Source organism: Chaetomium tenue, assembly GCF_020726465.1.
Source record: "Chaetomium tenue strain MPI-SDFR-AT-0079 chromosome Unknown F5144scaffold_6, whole genome shotgun sequence".
Classification (NCBI taxonomy): Eukaryota; Fungi; Ascomycota; class Sordariomycetes; order Sordariales; family Chaetomiaceae; genus Chaetomium; species Chaetomium tenue.
This window is the reverse complement of record NW_027117334.1, coordinates 2,080,155-2,096,746: the sequence shown is the minus strand read 5'-3', so window position 1 is coordinate 2,096,746 and position 16,592 is coordinate 2,080,155. Positions and strand designations below refer to the sequence as shown.

At 56.0% G+C, this 16,592-nt stretch overlaps 5 protein-coding genes across 5 annotated transcripts; 4 read left to right on the top strand and 1 right to left on the bottom strand.

The window, feature by feature from the left end:
* Positions 1-196: 196 nt before the first annotated feature.
* Positions 197-3,246, top strand: F5144DRAFT_623205 (uncharacterized protein; the record flags this gene model as incomplete). The annotated part of the gene is made up of 2 exons (XM_066792134.1): positions 197-1,516; positions 1,579-3,246. The coding sequence occupies exons 1-2, from the start codon at positions 299-301 to the stop codon at positions 3,244-3,246; spliced, it is 2,886 nt and encodes a 961-aa protein (XP_066639903.1). The 5' UTR covers positions 197-298.
* Positions 3,247-3,628: 382 nt separating this feature from the next.
* Positions 3,629-5,595, bottom strand: F5144DRAFT_582551 (uncharacterized protein). The gene has a single exon (XM_066789505.1). It carries the CDS (start codon positions 5,309-5,311, stop codon positions 3,728-3,730), a length of 1,584 nt encoding a protein of 527 aa, XP_066639902.1. The 5' UTR covers positions 5,312-5,595; the 3' UTR covers positions 3,629-3,727.
* A 2,009-nt stretch (positions 5,596-7,604) lies between these two features.
* F5144DRAFT_495645 (uncharacterized protein) lies at positions 7,605-8,189 on the top strand (the record flags this gene model as incomplete). Its single annotated transcript, XM_066786112.1, has 2 exons — positions 7,605-7,841; positions 7,899-8,189. The coding sequence occupies 2 exons, from the start codon at positions 7,605-7,607 to the stop codon at positions 8,187-8,189; spliced, it is 528 nt and encodes a 175-aa protein (XP_066639901.1).
* A 1,464-nt stretch (positions 8,190-9,653) lies between these two features.
* F5144DRAFT_518021 (Alpha/Beta hydrolase protein) lies at positions 9,654-10,697 on the top strand. The gene has a single exon (XM_066786654.1). The coding sequence runs from the start codon at positions 9,756-9,758 to the stop codon at positions 10,611-10,613; it is 858 nt and encodes a 285-aa protein (XP_066639900.1). The 5' UTR covers positions 9,654-9,755; the 3' UTR covers positions 10,614-10,697.
* A 563-nt stretch (positions 10,698-11,260) lies between these two features.
* Positions 11,261-12,032, top strand: F5144DRAFT_582548 (uncharacterized protein). Its single transcript, XM_066789504.1, has one exon. It carries the CDS (start codon positions 11,585-11,587, stop codon positions 11,960-11,962), a length of 378 nt encoding a protein of 125 aa, XP_066639899.1. The 5' UTR covers positions 11,261-11,584; the 3' UTR covers positions 11,963-12,032.
* Positions 12,033-16,592: the final 4,560 nt, after the last annotated feature.

The window sequence follows — 16,592 nt, the reverse complement described above, 5'->3', positions numbered from 1 at the left end:
CACGACTCCCTGGCCCATAAAACATCGAGACGAGAGACTGGATCGTCCCTTGTTGATATACACGGACACCTTCCATTTCCGGGTTAAAGATCCCTCCCCTGTTAACCGAATACAGCAGTTTGAAGACGCAAGCCCCACTGGATTTAGCGTCATTGGCGGGTACTGGCTCCGACAAGCGCTGTGGCACTGTGGTCAATGGTCAGTCACCGCCGCGTCCTCTTGCTTGACTCGGTCATCCCCAGCCATCGAAATCCCTCTCCAAACAAACATCACCACTCAACAAGAGTATCACGAAAAGATGGATGAAAAGGGTGGCCTGCCCTCGCACCGGGCCGGCACCGAGACTCCTCGATGGCAACGACAGAAACCACGCCGATCCCGGGCAATCCGATTCTTGGCGGTCGGCTGTTTGTGTTTCATTGCCGTCGCGCAGTGGAAGCAGGTCTTCTCCAACCCTTCAGGCTCCCGGCCTGCTGCCTCTGTGGTGTCGCCAAACCAAGACGTGACGGTACACGGCCTGTCCGTCAAACGGTTGCAGGAAAACCTCGCCACGTGTGAAAGCCTGCGCAAGAAGCCGCAGGATCCAATTGGCGCCGGACGCGAGCGGAACGCGCGATACTTGGATGGACATGCTCCGACTTTGATCAAGAATGCTACTGTCTGGGTGGGCGAACCAGCCGCCAACACCCCGCCCGATGCTGCACGGAAAGGAGCCGGCTTTGCTTGGATCAAGGCCGACGTGTACTTGGAGTATGGACTCATCAAGAAGGTCCAATCCTCCATCGCGCTGTCCTCTGTCGCCTCCGACACGGTGATCTTCGACGCCAACGGCCGCCCCCTGACGGCGGGTATCATTGACATGCATAGCCATGCCGGTGTGGATTCACTCCCCAGCTTGTGGGGAAACGATGACACCAACGAGATGGCATCCGACATCACACCCTATGTCCGCTCCATCGACGGCATCCAGCCATTTGATCACCAGATTCAAGTCATCAAATCGGGTGGCGTGACGACTAGCCTGGTCCTGCCCGGGTCCGCCAATAACATGGGCGGCGAGGCCTTTGTGATCAAGCACGCCGTGGGCAAGACCGATGGACGTAACGAGACCAGCGCCGTGGACATGCTGGCGGATCCGGACCGCAACTGGCGGTACATGAAGATGGCTTGTGGTGAGAACCCCAAGCGCGTGTACGGTAATGCAGGCAAGCAGGGCCCAACTAGCCGGCTCGGCGAGAGCTGGGAGTTCCGACAGGCCTTTGAAAAGGCGACCAAGGTGGTACAGGAGCAGGATGACTGGTGCAATGCTGCCGCTGCTGGCGTCCACCACATGAATTCCTACCTACCTCAAGAGCTCCGCTGGGAGTCACTGGGGGCCCTGCTGCGGCATCAGGTCCGGTTGAACACCCACTGTTACACCATCCCGGATCTCGAAGCCTTCGTGGACCACACCAACGAGTTCAAGTTCAAGGTCCAGGCTTTCCATCACGCCCACCAGACCTTCTTGGTCCCCGAGGTATGCCCGCTGCTCCACGCCTCGGCATGCTGTATCATGTAGCATTACTAACCTCCACAAAGATCCTCAAGCGGGCATACGGTGGTGAGCCACCCGCGTCAGCCCTGTTTGCCGACAACATGTGGTACAAGGCGGAAGCGAACGTCGCGTCCGAATACGCCGGCAAGATCCTGTATGACAACGGCCTGACGCCCATCTATGTCAGTGATAACCCGGTCCTCAACGCCCAACACGTGGTCTTTGAGGCTGCCAAGGGTTACAAGTACGGCCTGTCCTATCATGCTGCGCTAGCTGCTGTGACCACTGCTCCGGCCGAGCGCCTCGGTTTCGGAAACAGGTTGGGCAAGATCAAGCCCGGGTTTGATGCGGACGTCGTGGTCTGGGATAGCGACCCGCTCAGCGTCGGTGCGGCCCCTGTTCAGGTGTGGATAGACGGGATAGCGCAGTATGACGACCCGGTGGTGCTGAAGAAGCCCGTGGCTGAGGTGATGGTGCCTGATGAGAGCCTGTCCAAGATCCCGGAGGGTCCGGTGGCCATGGACCAGGTGATCTTCACCGGTGTCTCCAATGTCCTACTGAACGAGGATGTGGAGCATTTGTCCGAGAATAACGCCGTCGTTGTGTCCAAGGGCAAGGTCACCTGCATCGGGGCGTGCGAGGCTGAGCTGCAAGCTGCTTCCCGCTCCAACACGCCGATCATCAAGCTCAACAACGGCTACCTCACCGAGTCTCTCACAGCATTCGGCTCCAAGATTGGCCTCAACGCCATCGACGCCGAGAAGGACACGGACAACGGCCCCAGCGGCACGTCCTTCACCCGCGCCGAAGACGGCCTGGCCCTCGACACGCAAAAGACCAACATCTCCTACACCTACGGCGTCACCAAGGCCATCACGGCCCCCCGACTCCGCGGCCTCGACACCCACCACGGCACCAGCGTGGGCTTCCTCACCGGCGCTCTCTCCCCCCTCTCCAACAACACCATCTTCGCCGCCGACGCCGCGGTCCACTACACCCTCACCCCCTCCACCAAATCCGCCCACCCCGACACCCCTTCCATCTCCGCCGCCATCGCCGCCCTCCGCACCAAACTCCTCACCGCCGCCAAACCCCAAAGCCAGGACGACGACACCACCGACCCCTACTCCGAAGCATCCTACCTCCGCCTCGTCACCAACGGCACCCTGCCCCTGATCATAACCGTCCACTCCGCCGATACCATCGCCGCGCTCCTCAAACTCAAGACCCTCATCGAAACCACCACCCAAACCCCCCTCCGCCTAATCCTCCACGGCGCCGCCGAAGCGCACCTCCTGGCCCCCTCCCTCGCCGCCGCCAACATCACCGGCGTGATCCTCGCCCCGCTCTTCTCCTACGCCACCTCCTGGGACCAGCGGCGCGCGCTGACGGGGGCGCCGCTGACGCGGGGCACGGGGGTGGATCGGTTGGTGGAGGCCGGGGTTAAGGTGGGGATCGGGCTGGAGGAGGACTGGGTGGTAAGGGATTTGGGTCTGTTGGCGGGGACGGTGTGGCGGAATGGGGAGGGGAGGGTGGGTGAGAGGGAGGCGTTGGGGATGGTGGGCAGGGGGTTGTGGGAGATGGTGGGGGTGGAGGAGCCCGGGGTGAGGGAGGGGGGGCATTTTGTGCTGTGGGAGGGGAGTCCGTTGGGGATTGGGGGGAGGGTGAAGGGGGTTGCGGGGGGGAGGGGGTGGGTGGATGTTTGGGAGTGAGTACTTAGGTAGGTAGGTGCCGAGGTATGCGGGAGTGAGTTGTCTTGTGTGTTTGGAGGAGATTGAAGTTGGTATCAGGTTGTTCTGGGTGATGGTGTAATAGATTGAACAGAAGCCGAGCGTCAATGTAGATGTTGTAGATAGCCCCAATGTTATCAGTTAAGAACGAGAAGTAAAAACAACTAGAGACTAATCAGATCGGGTTAACCAAACATGGCGTACGACCCGTGTCTGCCCCGGGCCGACGGCTTTGGTCTTAGGTTTGTACCCTATACCTATTCCTATCCCAATGCCCTTGATAGTATAAGCGAGAGGAATAGAGTACACGATAGCGGGACCAATGCTAGCAATGTGGTGTCATCAAGGCGGTATAGAAACGAAGTCACGGTTTAACTTTGATTCTTTTAAAAAGTTCTTCGCTCTATCTAGGGTATATATGCCTGCATCTAGCAGTAGCATGTCTAGTCATTTCTCATAACTCTTAAGCCTCCATTGCCCGCATATGGTTGGTCAACGCCAGGATCTCGCCATGGATGCTCTCATCCGCCGTGATCAAGCCCCAGCTGTTGGACAGCTTGTTCCCCGTCGTGAAGTCGATTGGGTTCCCGGACAAGTCCGTCACCTTGCCCGCACCGGACTCTGTGTAAATGAGCTGCGAACCGGCATGGTCCCAGCACGACCACGCCCCTTTCCCAGGCTTCGGCCACCGTAGTTGCACGCACTCCCTCCCACCCAGCGCCATCGCCGCATACCGCATATGCGACGAGTAGAGATTGGTCCCAGGGTCCGTCGCGCCGAAGATCTCCGCCATCTCCCTGACCTTCTCCGTCAACGTCGCAGGGCTCTTCTCCGAGTCCACAAAATGCAAATCCCTCATATCAACCGCCTTCCCGCGGCCCCTTTCAACCCGTGTCCCCTCGCACAACGCCCCCCTCCCCATCGGCCTCACGCTCGCCCCCTGCCCCCTCACCGCAGAAAGCAACAACCCCATCCCCTCCTCATCCAACCCATGCTCCTGCACCCTCCACCCCCCCACCGGCACCTCCCCCTCAAACCTCCAATTCGGACACCCCAACACCCCCACCACCTCCCTCCCCCCTTCCAACAACGCCAACGAAATCGCATACTGCCCGCCCTGCATATACGCACTGGTCCCATCAATCGGATCCATACACCACACCCTCCTCCCCCCAGCACCACCACCACCCCTCGCCGCCTCGCCCCCCGCCCCCAACTCAATCAGCGCCATCATCTCCTCCACCCCACTGGGCCTTCCCAGCAACGCCTCGCACGCGTCATCCTCCAGCCGCGTCGTGGCCACCAGCTCCCACACCTGCGCGGCGAGGTCGGGGTCGGCGCGCAGCGCGGACGCGTCCTCTTCGCCGAGGACCAGGTCGTGCGGGAAGGCGGTGTGCACGGCCGAGACGAGGAGCGCTTGCGCGGCCAGGTCGGCGATGGTCACGGGGGAGGTGTCGGGTTTGGCGAGGGAGAGGCGCCGCGGGGGGTGGTCTGGGCGGGTGCGGTTGTTGTTGTTGTCGTTAGAGGGGTGGGGGTGCCGGGTGGGGGAGCCGGGGGAGGAGGAGGGGTGGAGGTATTGGCCGATGGAGTTTTCTTTGGGGAGGGGGGGCGGGGTGAAGTGGAAGGTGGCGGGGGGGGTTTCGGAGACGGGGGTGGTGTAGATGATGGGGGATGCGCAGGTGTCGAAGTCGAGGGAGGGGGTGTCGATGTCGATGTCGATGTCGCTGTCGCTGGGGGGTTGCGGGATGGGTGGGGATTTCGCGGCGTTGATGGTCGCGAGCACCCGTTTCGTCACCAGGGCTGCGCGCTGCACAGCCAGCTGGGCGATGAGGAGTTCGTGGGCGAACGGGGGGTGGCTGTCGGAGGAGACCGTCATTTTGATGGTGGGTCTTTTTTGGTAATTTGGTGTACTCGGTAGTTGTGAATGTTGTGGGGCTTCGTGATAAGATTGGTAGTTGATGGAGGTCACCTCAACGGTGGTGGTTAAGAACCCCTGAGCAGGAGGTTGAAACGGGAGAGGTTGTGAAAAATGGGGGGCTGAATGCATGAGGTGAGGGACAGAGATTGGATTTGGTCGAGGTCGGCATCTGCAGCCCGAGGCCAAAAATAACTTGAATGAGGTATATCGTATTGCAAAACTCAAAACACAGGAACTAAGCCAAGATATATATTTTTCTGGGTGGGAGGTCTCACACGCCACGTTATTGTTCCCCTTTCACTCATCATTTTTCGGATGGCGCCGCGCAATTTCGCATCGGCACGCGCGTTGTCCGACCGCGAGCTCAAGTCAGGCGCCATCGGCACGCCGGCGCCAGTGTCATTGGCCCAGGACCATGTGGTGGGGGCCTCTTTTGTGGTGTGGGGTGGCGAAGCTTTGGGGCGCAGGGGAAAATTGTTAAAATCGGGTTGGGATGAAGCTGGCCAATCGACCCTCAGAGGCCGCCGCCGTGAACTCCGAGCCGCTTTTTGACACCTTTTCGGAAGACTATTAAGTGAGCTAAAGCCACAACCCACAACTCACAGTCCCATGTCGCCAATTCCCAGGATTCTTTCTCCAGGCACGCCTCCCTGAACCTCCGTCTTACCCATGTCCGACATCGCTCATCAGCCGTCGCGTTTGCCAGGGGGCCGTCAGTGAGCCTAACAGTGAGCCCGGGGCTGGTGGACAAAGGGCCTGTCCCAGACGCCAACAGGATGGGATGGTTTCCGCATTTCTGTCTGCATCATGCCAACCGCGCGGCTTCTGACATGCATAAGGCCCACCAGAATCGCTAGCATCCTCCTGCATGTCCACGCGAGAAGTTGTCGTTGAACCGGTACGAATAACAAACATTGGTTCTTTGGTGTAGAGCACGCCGTGCTGCCTCGTAGCCCTCACTTGATTCCGACATATCACATCTCTTCGGCGTTTCTCACGGTATCGCGTGGTCTAGTCGAGTGCCAGAGGGTTTCTTTGGTGAGCAGTTGGCCGCGTGGCCCACGGCCAAAGAGCTGCCTGGTGATTGCTCCGCCGTTTCTGTCCCCAACCGAACGTCCGCCCTGCGCCATGCGCTAGCGGGGAAAGGGACCTAAGTCGGCCGGGGTTATAGTATATAATGCCCGGACTCAAGTCCAAGGGCAGTACAACCCCAAAACAGCCAGGAATGCGAAGGAGGGCGGAGTCTGTGACGGTTTCTTGGAGCAGGAGCGGTGAACTTCCAATGTTGGCTGCCTTGTCAACTCTAGCTCCAGTCTGTACCAATATGAGCTCAATGGGTAAGCGGTATATACCTTGGGTTTTCACTGGAGAGCACTTGTGGCTGCGCCCTTCCTTAAGCCCGAATCGTTTGTTACACCTTGGTGGAGTAAAGGGAGAAAAGGAAAGTCGCGCTTCTCGCAAATGATGCGCACCTACCTCAAGCACCTAGTTGCCTGCCTCTCGTTATCGGCCGTCCCTCCGTCATAACCGGCCGTGGTTGATGAACAAGATTACAGACCTCCTAGGTAACTATGTAGAGTCATACCTGACAATGCGAAAGTTGGTCTATCACCTGACTCGAACACCCAGAACCGCTATCAGTAAAATTGCAACCAAATGGAAGCCAACGGAAGTGAAGCAAAGTCATGCTCAGTGGCTTCAGGTCGCATTTACAAGGACTCCTTTGTATGGGAAGTTGATATAATATCTGGACAGTGTTAATTTTTGCTGCCGAATCGGTCTGGACCATTTCATCCCATCTATCATTGGTACCCTCGCATAGAACCTGGAGTCATGAGTTTGTTTATTTATTTATTTACCTACCTACCTACCCGGATAGGTAGGTATTCACCTCCCCACCAAGACGTAATAATCGATTTGCCAACCCAGCGATTTACACCCTTTTCTACATCCATACTCTGTTCAAACCCGTTGATATTTTTAGCATTGTCCCGTCGCCAAGGACAACCCAGGAACAACGTTTAGGACCAAGCGGGCTATCCAACCAAGGGCTCCGCTACAGTTGGTGTAGTCTATGGCCGATGACATATCCTATCAATACCACAACCGACGACTCCAGCCTATAGACATGCCACCTGTTCTTGACGTCACGCCTTCGCTCAGCCCTGTTTACATCATGAAGAATAGGGTTCATTTTTTCGATCCCGATAAACTATACGCGTCTTCAATCCTTCCCCACATCTCAGCTACTTCCTCGCATATATAACCCAAGCCGCAGCCATCTTCCCATCGAACTAAAGTCTCGACCAACACCCATCACCACTGTCCATACCTACAAATGTACCGTCGCCTTTTAAGTATTGTAGGTTCTGTGGAGGCTCTCATGGTAATACTAACAGACCTTTAGTTCCTCTTGATCGCGATGGAGTCGCAAACTGGCATTCTCGCCCAAGCCGAGGATGCTCCCAACCCCGGCAATCCCGGCAGACCACAGCGCCGCCCAGTCCCCGACGACGTCGCCCGCGGCGCAATTGTATGGTTGCCCGGAATGCGATTTATAAACAAGAAGCGGCTTGTTCAGCACCTCCCGCTGCAGATCTTCGACCACCCGGTCTTGATCTACAATAAATCAAACGAAACCCTGGTAAATGTTTTCCTGGTATGTAACAAACCCCGAGTCCTTGGCATGGTAACAGCAGTTAACATTTCACTCTAGATCACATCCTTCAAAGTGGGCGAATCCCTCGTCGGCAAGTTCCAACACCAGGCCGACTTCCGCAGCCGCCAGATCCCGCTGGCCCCTGCTCCACCGCACCCCGACAACGGAATGCAGCTCACTCTGGCCGATGGGCGGGTATGGCCGCGGGAATCCTACATCAGCTTGAGCTTGTTTACGGTGCCAATCAAGACCTTGCGGGAGGAGAGCAGCGGCCCCTGGGCCCTCAGCCCCGATTCTCTTAGCACCCTGGACGAGATCGTCGCGGCGCTCCCATCTACGCGTATATAGAAGATCGCGGAGACGGAGCGCCAAGGTGATCAGTCGACAGTGGGAGCTTTGGAACAAGATAAAGAGAATAGGCAGGAGTACGAGGAAGCCGTTGAGGACGAGCAGGATAGCATGGCGGGGTGGACCACCGTCGTGAGCAAAAGGAAGAGAGGCATGTCCATGGGTACCACCCATGGAAAGAAAGGGAAGGGCCCGGTGCGCAAGAGCCTGTAGTCGTCACTCGGCTGCGGCACGCCGAGAAGTGCTCTGCCTCACCGCTTGCGCCACCTGCTAGCTCGGGGGGTGCCTGGGCAGACACAGCACCTACCTATGTCACTAACACAGGGATCCTGGTATCGGAGACGTGAGCATCTTACGGTGTTAGGCCTGACAATCTAGTTTGTTGCGGCCGTTCAACCTCCTTCATACCACGTCTTTGTCTAGTAACACGCTGACGGTTTCTGTCAGGGCCTCAAAGCTCTGAGGAGTTGATGTGGTTTTCAACCGCAAAATCGGGGCCTTTCTGGAAGGCATCAATGGCCGGAACGAGTATACTACGCCCTTGAAAAGGGGATGTTTTTGTTTGACGAGTAACTTACCCTCTTCGGGTATTGTTTTTGCTCGGGAAGATATATATCCTCTGGCGGGGAAATTACCTAGGTACCTATCAATAAAGTGCAGAAGTTGAGGGGTAGCTATTGTCAGGAGCAAGCCGAACCTATTCCGGAGCATGGAATGTGACTGAATGAAACTAGGCTGAATGTATTTGAGTCTTGTAGACGGTGAGTGGCGACAATTTCAACTAGCTTACCAAACTCCCCATTAACTTACCTACGTATTCCCCATTGAAGTCCGAGAGTGGTGGACCTCAGCCGGTGTGAACGGCAGATGACACCACGGCAGTTGAGAACACAAACTTGGTTATCAAGGCATATCTGATAGTCCGGAAGTACGCAAGTTAAAAGGACTAACTGGTCGGTGCGCACACAAAAGTCCGGAGAGATAGGGTCCGTTTGCCTGACCTATGGGCTTAGTGTTCTCAGCCTCATACTCGCGTAGTCGGCAGATCGACGACCTGATATGACCTTGAGCTTGAATGGGGTCTCAACAACTTGTTAAACTATTCCTAGCACCAATAGCATCAAAACTAGAACATCCGAACAATAACACAGGGTTAACATTTCCGAGATCGAACAACTTGGCACTCGTTATAAATTCGACCCGATTCGTGCGCCTCAGCCATGGTTTTGGGAAACGTACCCCGGAGTATCGAATTAATTACCGATCGGCGTTGTTCCAGTTCCCATTGTGTGGGTTTTACCCGATTCGCGCGCATCTGCTGTTGTTTTCTACCAAGTCCACTGCCCCGTGCAGCCGTGTGGATCAATGCAAGGGGTTATAGGGGATCAGGCTTATGGGGATCAACGTCACTTTCGGCATTTCAACCGTCGGAGAACATTCCGGATTGTTTACTAACTTTGTACCGTTTGTCGGAGTACAAAACCTCTAAGAATCTCCCAGCATCACGACAAACCCAGAGCCCAACATACATTCATCTCGTTCACTTGATCCCCCCTGAGACCAACAATGCTCGGAACACGCAACTTGGCGGCTGCGGCCATGCTCGCCCTGACTTGGGCTGGCGCTGTCATTGCCGAATCATCAGCCGGCTGTGGCAAGTCCCCCACCATCAAGAGCCAGCAGTACACCATGCAGGTCAACGGCAAGCAGCGCGAGTACATCATGAAGCTCCCCGACAACTACGACCAGAACCACCCTTACCGCCTGGTCTTCCTGTGGCACCAACGTGGCGGCAGTGCCACCAAGATCGTGCAAGGCGAGAACCCCAACGCCGGCGGCGTGGTGCCCTACTACGGCCTTCCGCCCCTGGCCAACAACAGCGCCATCTTCGTGGTCCCCAACGGGCTCAACTCGGGCTGGGCCAACAACGGCGGCGAGGACACCACCTTCTTCGACCAGATGGTCAAGACGATCGAGGCCGACCTCTGCGTCGACACCAAGCTGCGCTTCGCCACCGGCTTCAGCTGGGGCGGCGGCATGTCCTACAACCTGGCGTGCTCGCGGCCCGACATGATCCGCGCCGTCGCCGTGCTCTCGGGCGCCGAGCTCAGCGGCTGCCAGGGCGGCACCTCGCCCGTCGCCTACTACGCGCAGCACGGCACCTCCGACTCGGTCCTCAACGTGGCCATGGGCCGCCAGCTGCGGGACCGCTTCGTCAAGAACAACGGCTGCACGCCCCTCTCGTCGGAGCCCCAGCCCAACGGTGGCAACTCGGTCAAGACGCAGTACAAGGGATGCAAGGAGGGCTTCCCCGTTACCTGGGTCATCCACAACGGCGACCACAACCCCTCGCAGGTCAACCAGGGCCAGTCATACCCGTTTGCGCCGGCGAACTCGTGGGAGTTCTTCTCGCAGTTTACCTAGATGGGCTGGTAGTGTTGCTTCAAGTTACTGGGATATTGAGTGTCTTGACGACTTTGTGTGAACACGTCGGTTCTTTTAAGTCAGTGTAGATCAAAAAGTAGGGCTTGGTCGCCATCCCAGGCATCAATTGAAAATCAAGATTACAATTGTATAAATAATCGAGAACATGCTGATGTATCAAATTATGTTTGTAAAGATAGGAAACAAATGTGACGCTTGGTATTTGGCACCGTATGTGCCTGTGGTGAAGACCACTGTTGTTTGGGTGCAGGGCCGAGGAACGGGTCTCACCGAAACATCCGGCCCCATATACCGGATCCGAGTCCTCTCCGGCCGGCATTTCAGCGAGCTCAACAACCGACCGGAGGCGAGGGTTGCACAAGCCTGCGATATTGAATACGCAGTATTGTGACGCGCCAGGTATTCAAAAACAATTTTCGCAATGGTAAGGGGACCTGTAGCGCCAATTATTACCTAGGTAGGCGATCAGGATCTCCAAACCGGCCTGGTGTTACGGTGTTCCCCGGCCTGGCCCGGGCCGGCACTAGGCACCACCTAAGACGGCCAGCCCCCAGGGCTGCCCGGGATTCTAGAGGGTACTATCAAACCACTTAGAGAACGCAGATTGCACCCCAATCACCGATGGGAGTGTCGCTGTTGCCTGCCCCTTGGCCGGTTGTTTCAACGTATGCCCCCACCCATCCTAATGCTCGCTTTATGTTCGGACACGCAACTCGATGGAGGCTTTGAACTTATGATGAATCTCGGGATGGTCATAAAACGAAAAGTATAAATCGGCCGTGCCTTTCCGCCTCTGTTCAATAAACTCACTCACAAATCCAAACCATTCTCTACCCAGTACTGAGCATAGCACACCAGCAACCAGAAACACCAGAGCATATCGATTCATCTCATAAAAGAGCCTCATACCTATCATAAAGCCTTAACTTACCAAAAAAAAACCGATCAAAATGAAGCACACCACCATCCTCCTCTCCCTCCTTGCCGTCGCAACCGCGGCCAAACTGCCGACTGCCAGCCCGGACATTGCCGACGTTGTTGCGCGTCACGAAGGCCATCACGAGCAGAACACCACTATCCCCGACGATGGTCAGGATCAAGACCTAGAGAAGAGGCGCGGGGGCGGTGCGGGCGGTGCTGGCGGTGCTGGCGGCCACAGCAGCGGTGCTGGCGGTGCCCGCGGCGGCGGCGGCCACTCCAGCACCGGCTGCACAGGCAGCAACTGCAACCGCCGTCCGACGTCCGGTGCCAGCGCACTCATGAGTCTTGACGTTGGACTGCTTGTTGCGGGGGTCACTGGCGCTGGCGTCGGTGCCATTTTCCTTTGAGGGACTTGCTGCAACTAGCGATGGGCCATCTTTCATAGCGTGTTAGGGAACATAATATGGAGTTAGAGATTGTCTTTTTCCTTCTCGGACAATAGATAGAGAAGTGACTCCAATAGAGCAACTAGGCGCACCTCAGACCAACTCAGAGTCCATCAACCACATTTGTTCTTGTTAAGTTTTTAGGTCCTAAGGGTAGAGTGTAAAACCATTCATGACCCAATCTTACATTCATCCCTTGCAATCTCCGTTTGGAAACATAACGTATATTATAAGCGAATGACCCATATAAGCGAGTGACCCAGTCTCCACTACCTTGCAACAACTATCTACAATTACAATACAACAGCCCTAGGAACTAACTACAATTACATCGGAAATAGCTGTATCAGCGACTTCTACAGCCTCCTGGCAAGTGCGCGCATTATGGCCAGGCTTGCCACATGTACCACAGCGCCGAACCTTCGTACGAGCCCCCCCTGTACCACTACTATCCGGCTGTGTTTCCTGCAGTGCCCCCTTACCCACATCCCTCTGGTCCAGTAGATCCTGTGCATCTTGTACAGTAAGTGCCCCTCCAAGCTGTATACGTGTTCTTTTGGCTTTCCGGCGCTTGCTTAGTGCTTCGTTGGCCTTACGGAGCGAAGAGACCTCTGATTGAAGAAGAGCCACTTGGTGCATTACAGCCGTTGCACCTTTGGCAAGCTGGTCAACTGCAACTAACACCGAAGCTGGGGAGCTATTTTGATGGCTGGCAATCCGGGTCTTGATGAAGTCTGACTGCGAGTGGGTTTCCTGGGCATTATACGGGGTCTTAGAGACCCAAGGTTGTGCAGTACCAGGCCGGGAGTTTGGGGGTGTTGGTGTATGAAGCTTGACATCCAGCTTAGAAAGCACCCTCTCTGGATCGAATGGTACGATGCCAGCTCCTGCAAAGCCGCCCTGGATATTCCTCTCTGTCATGGAAGCAAAGAAGGCTTCGCGAAAGGCACAAAGGAACTCGAGCTTGGTGATATGGTTGAAGTGTGCGCGCATCAGCTCCTCGATCAGGCGACCGTATGCCTGTTTCAGTGGCCCGAAGCAGCCAACATCAAGTGGCTGGCACTTGTGGGAGGAGTGTGCAGGCATGCAGAGTGTGATGATCTTGTTGTCCCGGCAGTAGAGCTCGAACTCGGTGGAGTGGTGGCTTTCGTGGCCGTCGAGAATCAACAACCGGTATATACCCTTTGTCCGGGGCGCCGTATGGTAGTCGAAGTGCTTGATCCACTCAAGGCCAACTGCATTGGTAGTCCAGCCATTGTCGGTAGTCGCAATGCGCCAGTCGAGTGGTAGATTGCACTCGCGGTACCAGTTGGCGAGGTGGTATTGCGCGGCCAGGATGATGAATGGAGGGATGGCCCAGCCAAGGGCGTTAACCCCCTGGATCACAGTCGCCCATTCGCGATTACCAGGCTGGGCTAGCTTTGCCTTGCCACGGCCATCTGAGGTCGTAACTACCATACCTGGGAAGATCATACCCATCATAAACCCAGTCTCGTCGAAGTTATAGACATCGTCGTCTAGGATACCGTACTTGGCCTTCACATTCCGCACAAGCGTAAACCAATCGCCAATAACCTTTGGATCTTCGCACTTGGCCCTCTAGTAATCGTATCTACGTGTACGACGTGTACGGAGCTGTGGCTGGCGTTTGACGAAGTTGTGGGCCCAGAGCTTGCCGACAGGGGGCGCATCGCGTTCGCGGAGCAGGTGGTTGGCCATATCTTCCACACCACGCAGTCTAGGGGGAAATGCGCGCGCATCCAGTTCAAGTATATACTGAACTATCGTACGCTCTTCGACATCTGTGAGCTTACGCGAGTTGACTGGCATATCGCGTCGTGCAGGCTTGCCGGCGCGACGACGACCTAGGGTTCTACGGTCGACGCCATATATCTTAGCTGCGGCTCGTTCGGTCAGATTCTTGTCGTTCTGAAGAGCTTCGAGGGCCAAGACTATCCGGTCTTCTCTTAAAGTAGGTGGCATCTCAGATGGTTGAGGAAATTGATGTTGGGTGCAAAGGTATCGCGTCGCGTAGAAAGTGGGTCACTCGCTTATATGGGTCATTCGCTTATAATATACGTTAGCATTTCTTGCATTTGGCTCTCTGTTCCGGCACACAAATCTAGAAAATCCAGAGGTTGCATCTGCTAGCGCTGGGTACATGTACGTTGGCGTATCCCACGGGGCCCAAACTAACTTCACATCTCATCAAAACACTCCCCTATACTTATAATAGCCCGTATTTTTCTGTATCGGAGGCGCCATTTGAAAATATGTTGTGTGCAATCATTTGACACGCTGTGGATGGGAAGAATACCCGGAGGCAATGATGAATCCTGGATTATCTGGACTCTGGGAATTATGGGGCAATAACTAATAGCTTGTTATATCAGAGTCGTGCTTTACCAGTACCGACGATCTGACCCGACTATCTTTGTATGCATAGTAGTTAAGAGACATGTAATCGAGAAGGGTACCTAATTAATCATATCCATGTAACCAGTCACCGCATAAAGAGAGTTGCTCCTCTCTAACGTCCCTGGAGCCCCCTTACGCAGATCCATCCCACATGCCGCGCCGCTACAGAATGCACACGATCCTGGCTCTGCCGGGCTCGGGGATTCACTGGACAATGCTGTCCTGATTGGTGATGGCGAGTCTGATTGCAAAGCTTCTGACGATTTTGACCACAGCCAATCCAACACTACCCGCCGCTTGAGGAGCTTTTGCCCTGCTCCACGTAACGCAGCTCAACCTAACGGTGTTGCCAATACGGGTATGTGCTTAACTTTCCTGCCTCTGGGACGGTCCATTACGCCCACGCGCTTGGGCAGATCAGGATGCCAACGCCACTCCCAGTGCCAGTGGCGATAACGACGCGAAAAAGCCTTTGGTCACTGGTCGAGCCAGCCCGGATCAAGAATCTGTGCCAACCTTGAAGGCAGCGGCAGCAATCTCGTGGCCGACAATATTCTGTCACCCTCGTCCACCTCACCAACGGCTCTGCACACGGAAGGGGGGGCCAAACAGTTTCAGGATCTCGCCTTGAACTCGCCTGTGCGCGGATTTCTTGTCGACAGGGTCTCGGGTTCCCAGACACCCCAATCTGTACGCGAGGGTATACCGCCTGCAATGACACCCCAAAGAGCCCGGGGCCAAGGCGGACAACGCACTTTACGACCCGTATACTCTATCTGGTGGCCTTTCCGACACCGCGAAGACAGAGGACGGCCGTAGCGTACCTCCGAGTGCCGCGTGGTCTACCGCAACGGGTGATGACAAGAACCGTATCCCTTGGGCCAGCAGCGGAAACTCTGGACGACGGAGGAGAGCAGGGTGAAGCGGGGTCTGTCGTGCCGCCACAAGGGCAGGAGAGTCGGGCAAGCATACCAAGATTGTCGGGCGATAAGAGCGACAACGAAGGTGAGCTGGCCAATACCAAGCCGCCAATACAGCCATCCGCCAGCTAAGACCAGGTTAGCGTTCAGCGCAACATCGGTCGTCGTCGACGTTGCGATACCAACGACGAGGAGAACTGCTCTTCCGTTGTAGGGAATGACGCCAAGCAGGGCTGTCCCCCTGAATCTCTCTGTCCACCACAGTGGCTGTCTCTGCTTTCTCGGGCGAACTCGGTATGCCTTTAACCATCCAGCACCTTTTCGCTTCGCCGCTCCTTCGCTGAAGCCGGTCTGGTGTTGGTCATACGCACGCCCACCCATCCAACCGTGGACGCCGCCTGCCCGTCAAGACAGTCGCGTTTCGAAATTCCCGATTCTTCGTGCGCCGAGGATGCTTGCTATCCCTCACGCGACCTGGAACGCGCCCGATAAGTGCTGCGTTCCTTCGGTCAGAGGACATGACTTTTCCGCGCAGTGTCAATGTCAAGGTCGGGATAAAGTGATGAACACAGGTGGAGAAGGCTCACGCTTGCCAATGATGTTCGCTAACGAAGTGCGCCTTCCCTATTCGAAGGGGCTGATTCTGCCCAGTACGTGTAGGTCCTGTTGCAACATGCCCCACACCAGGCTGTTGAAGTGGGAAATTTGGGTGCGTGGTCAAAAGGCGTCGGGTTCTTGTGCACATGGGTTTTTCTTTATGTGCGCGACCACAGTAGCTTCCATTTGACGAATCAACTCAGTGGATACGATCAGGGGAAACACATTAACAAGACCGCTAATCTCATGATTCTTCCCTTAAGACTGAAAAATGGCCGAGTCGCAGACCGGTCAAATTTTCCGTTTCTGGGCCGCTCAAAACGGACCTGCGTAACCTCTATAACCTAAGCTAATTGAGTAGCAAAATGTTCTTCCTGTGATCGATCGTGGCCCGTTGGACCGTTGTGATGACCCAACGCTTCCATGTGATCCCAAGCCATTAGCCCACGTGGCTTGCGCAGAACCCCGCCTGCCCCACCTTTATTCATGGAATTAGCGTCTCGGAAACGCCCTAAGAGGCGACCGGTGAGCGCCCTACGATGGCGGGTGACGTCTGACGCCCAGATGGCTGGACCCCTGCTTAGCTGCCTGATCTGCATGGCCAGCAACGGGCGAAGGTTTCGGGGCCGACAAAGACGTTGATTTGGAGCCGGGCG

What these genes read in the sequence shown, in the direction of transcription:
- F5144DRAFT_518021 (XM_066786654.1), top strand. Translation starts at nt 9,756, where the DNA reads ATGCTCGGAACACGCAACTTGGCGGCTGCGGCCATGCTCGCCCTGACT.
- F5144DRAFT_582551 (XM_066789505.1), bottom strand. Translation starts at nt 5,311, where the DNA reads ATGCATTCAGCCCCCCATTTTTCACAACCTCTCCCGTTTCAACCTCCT.
- F5144DRAFT_582548 (XM_066789504.1), top strand. Translation starts at nt 11,585, where the DNA reads ATGAAGCACACCACCATCCTCCTCTCCCTCCTTGCCGTCGCAACCGCG.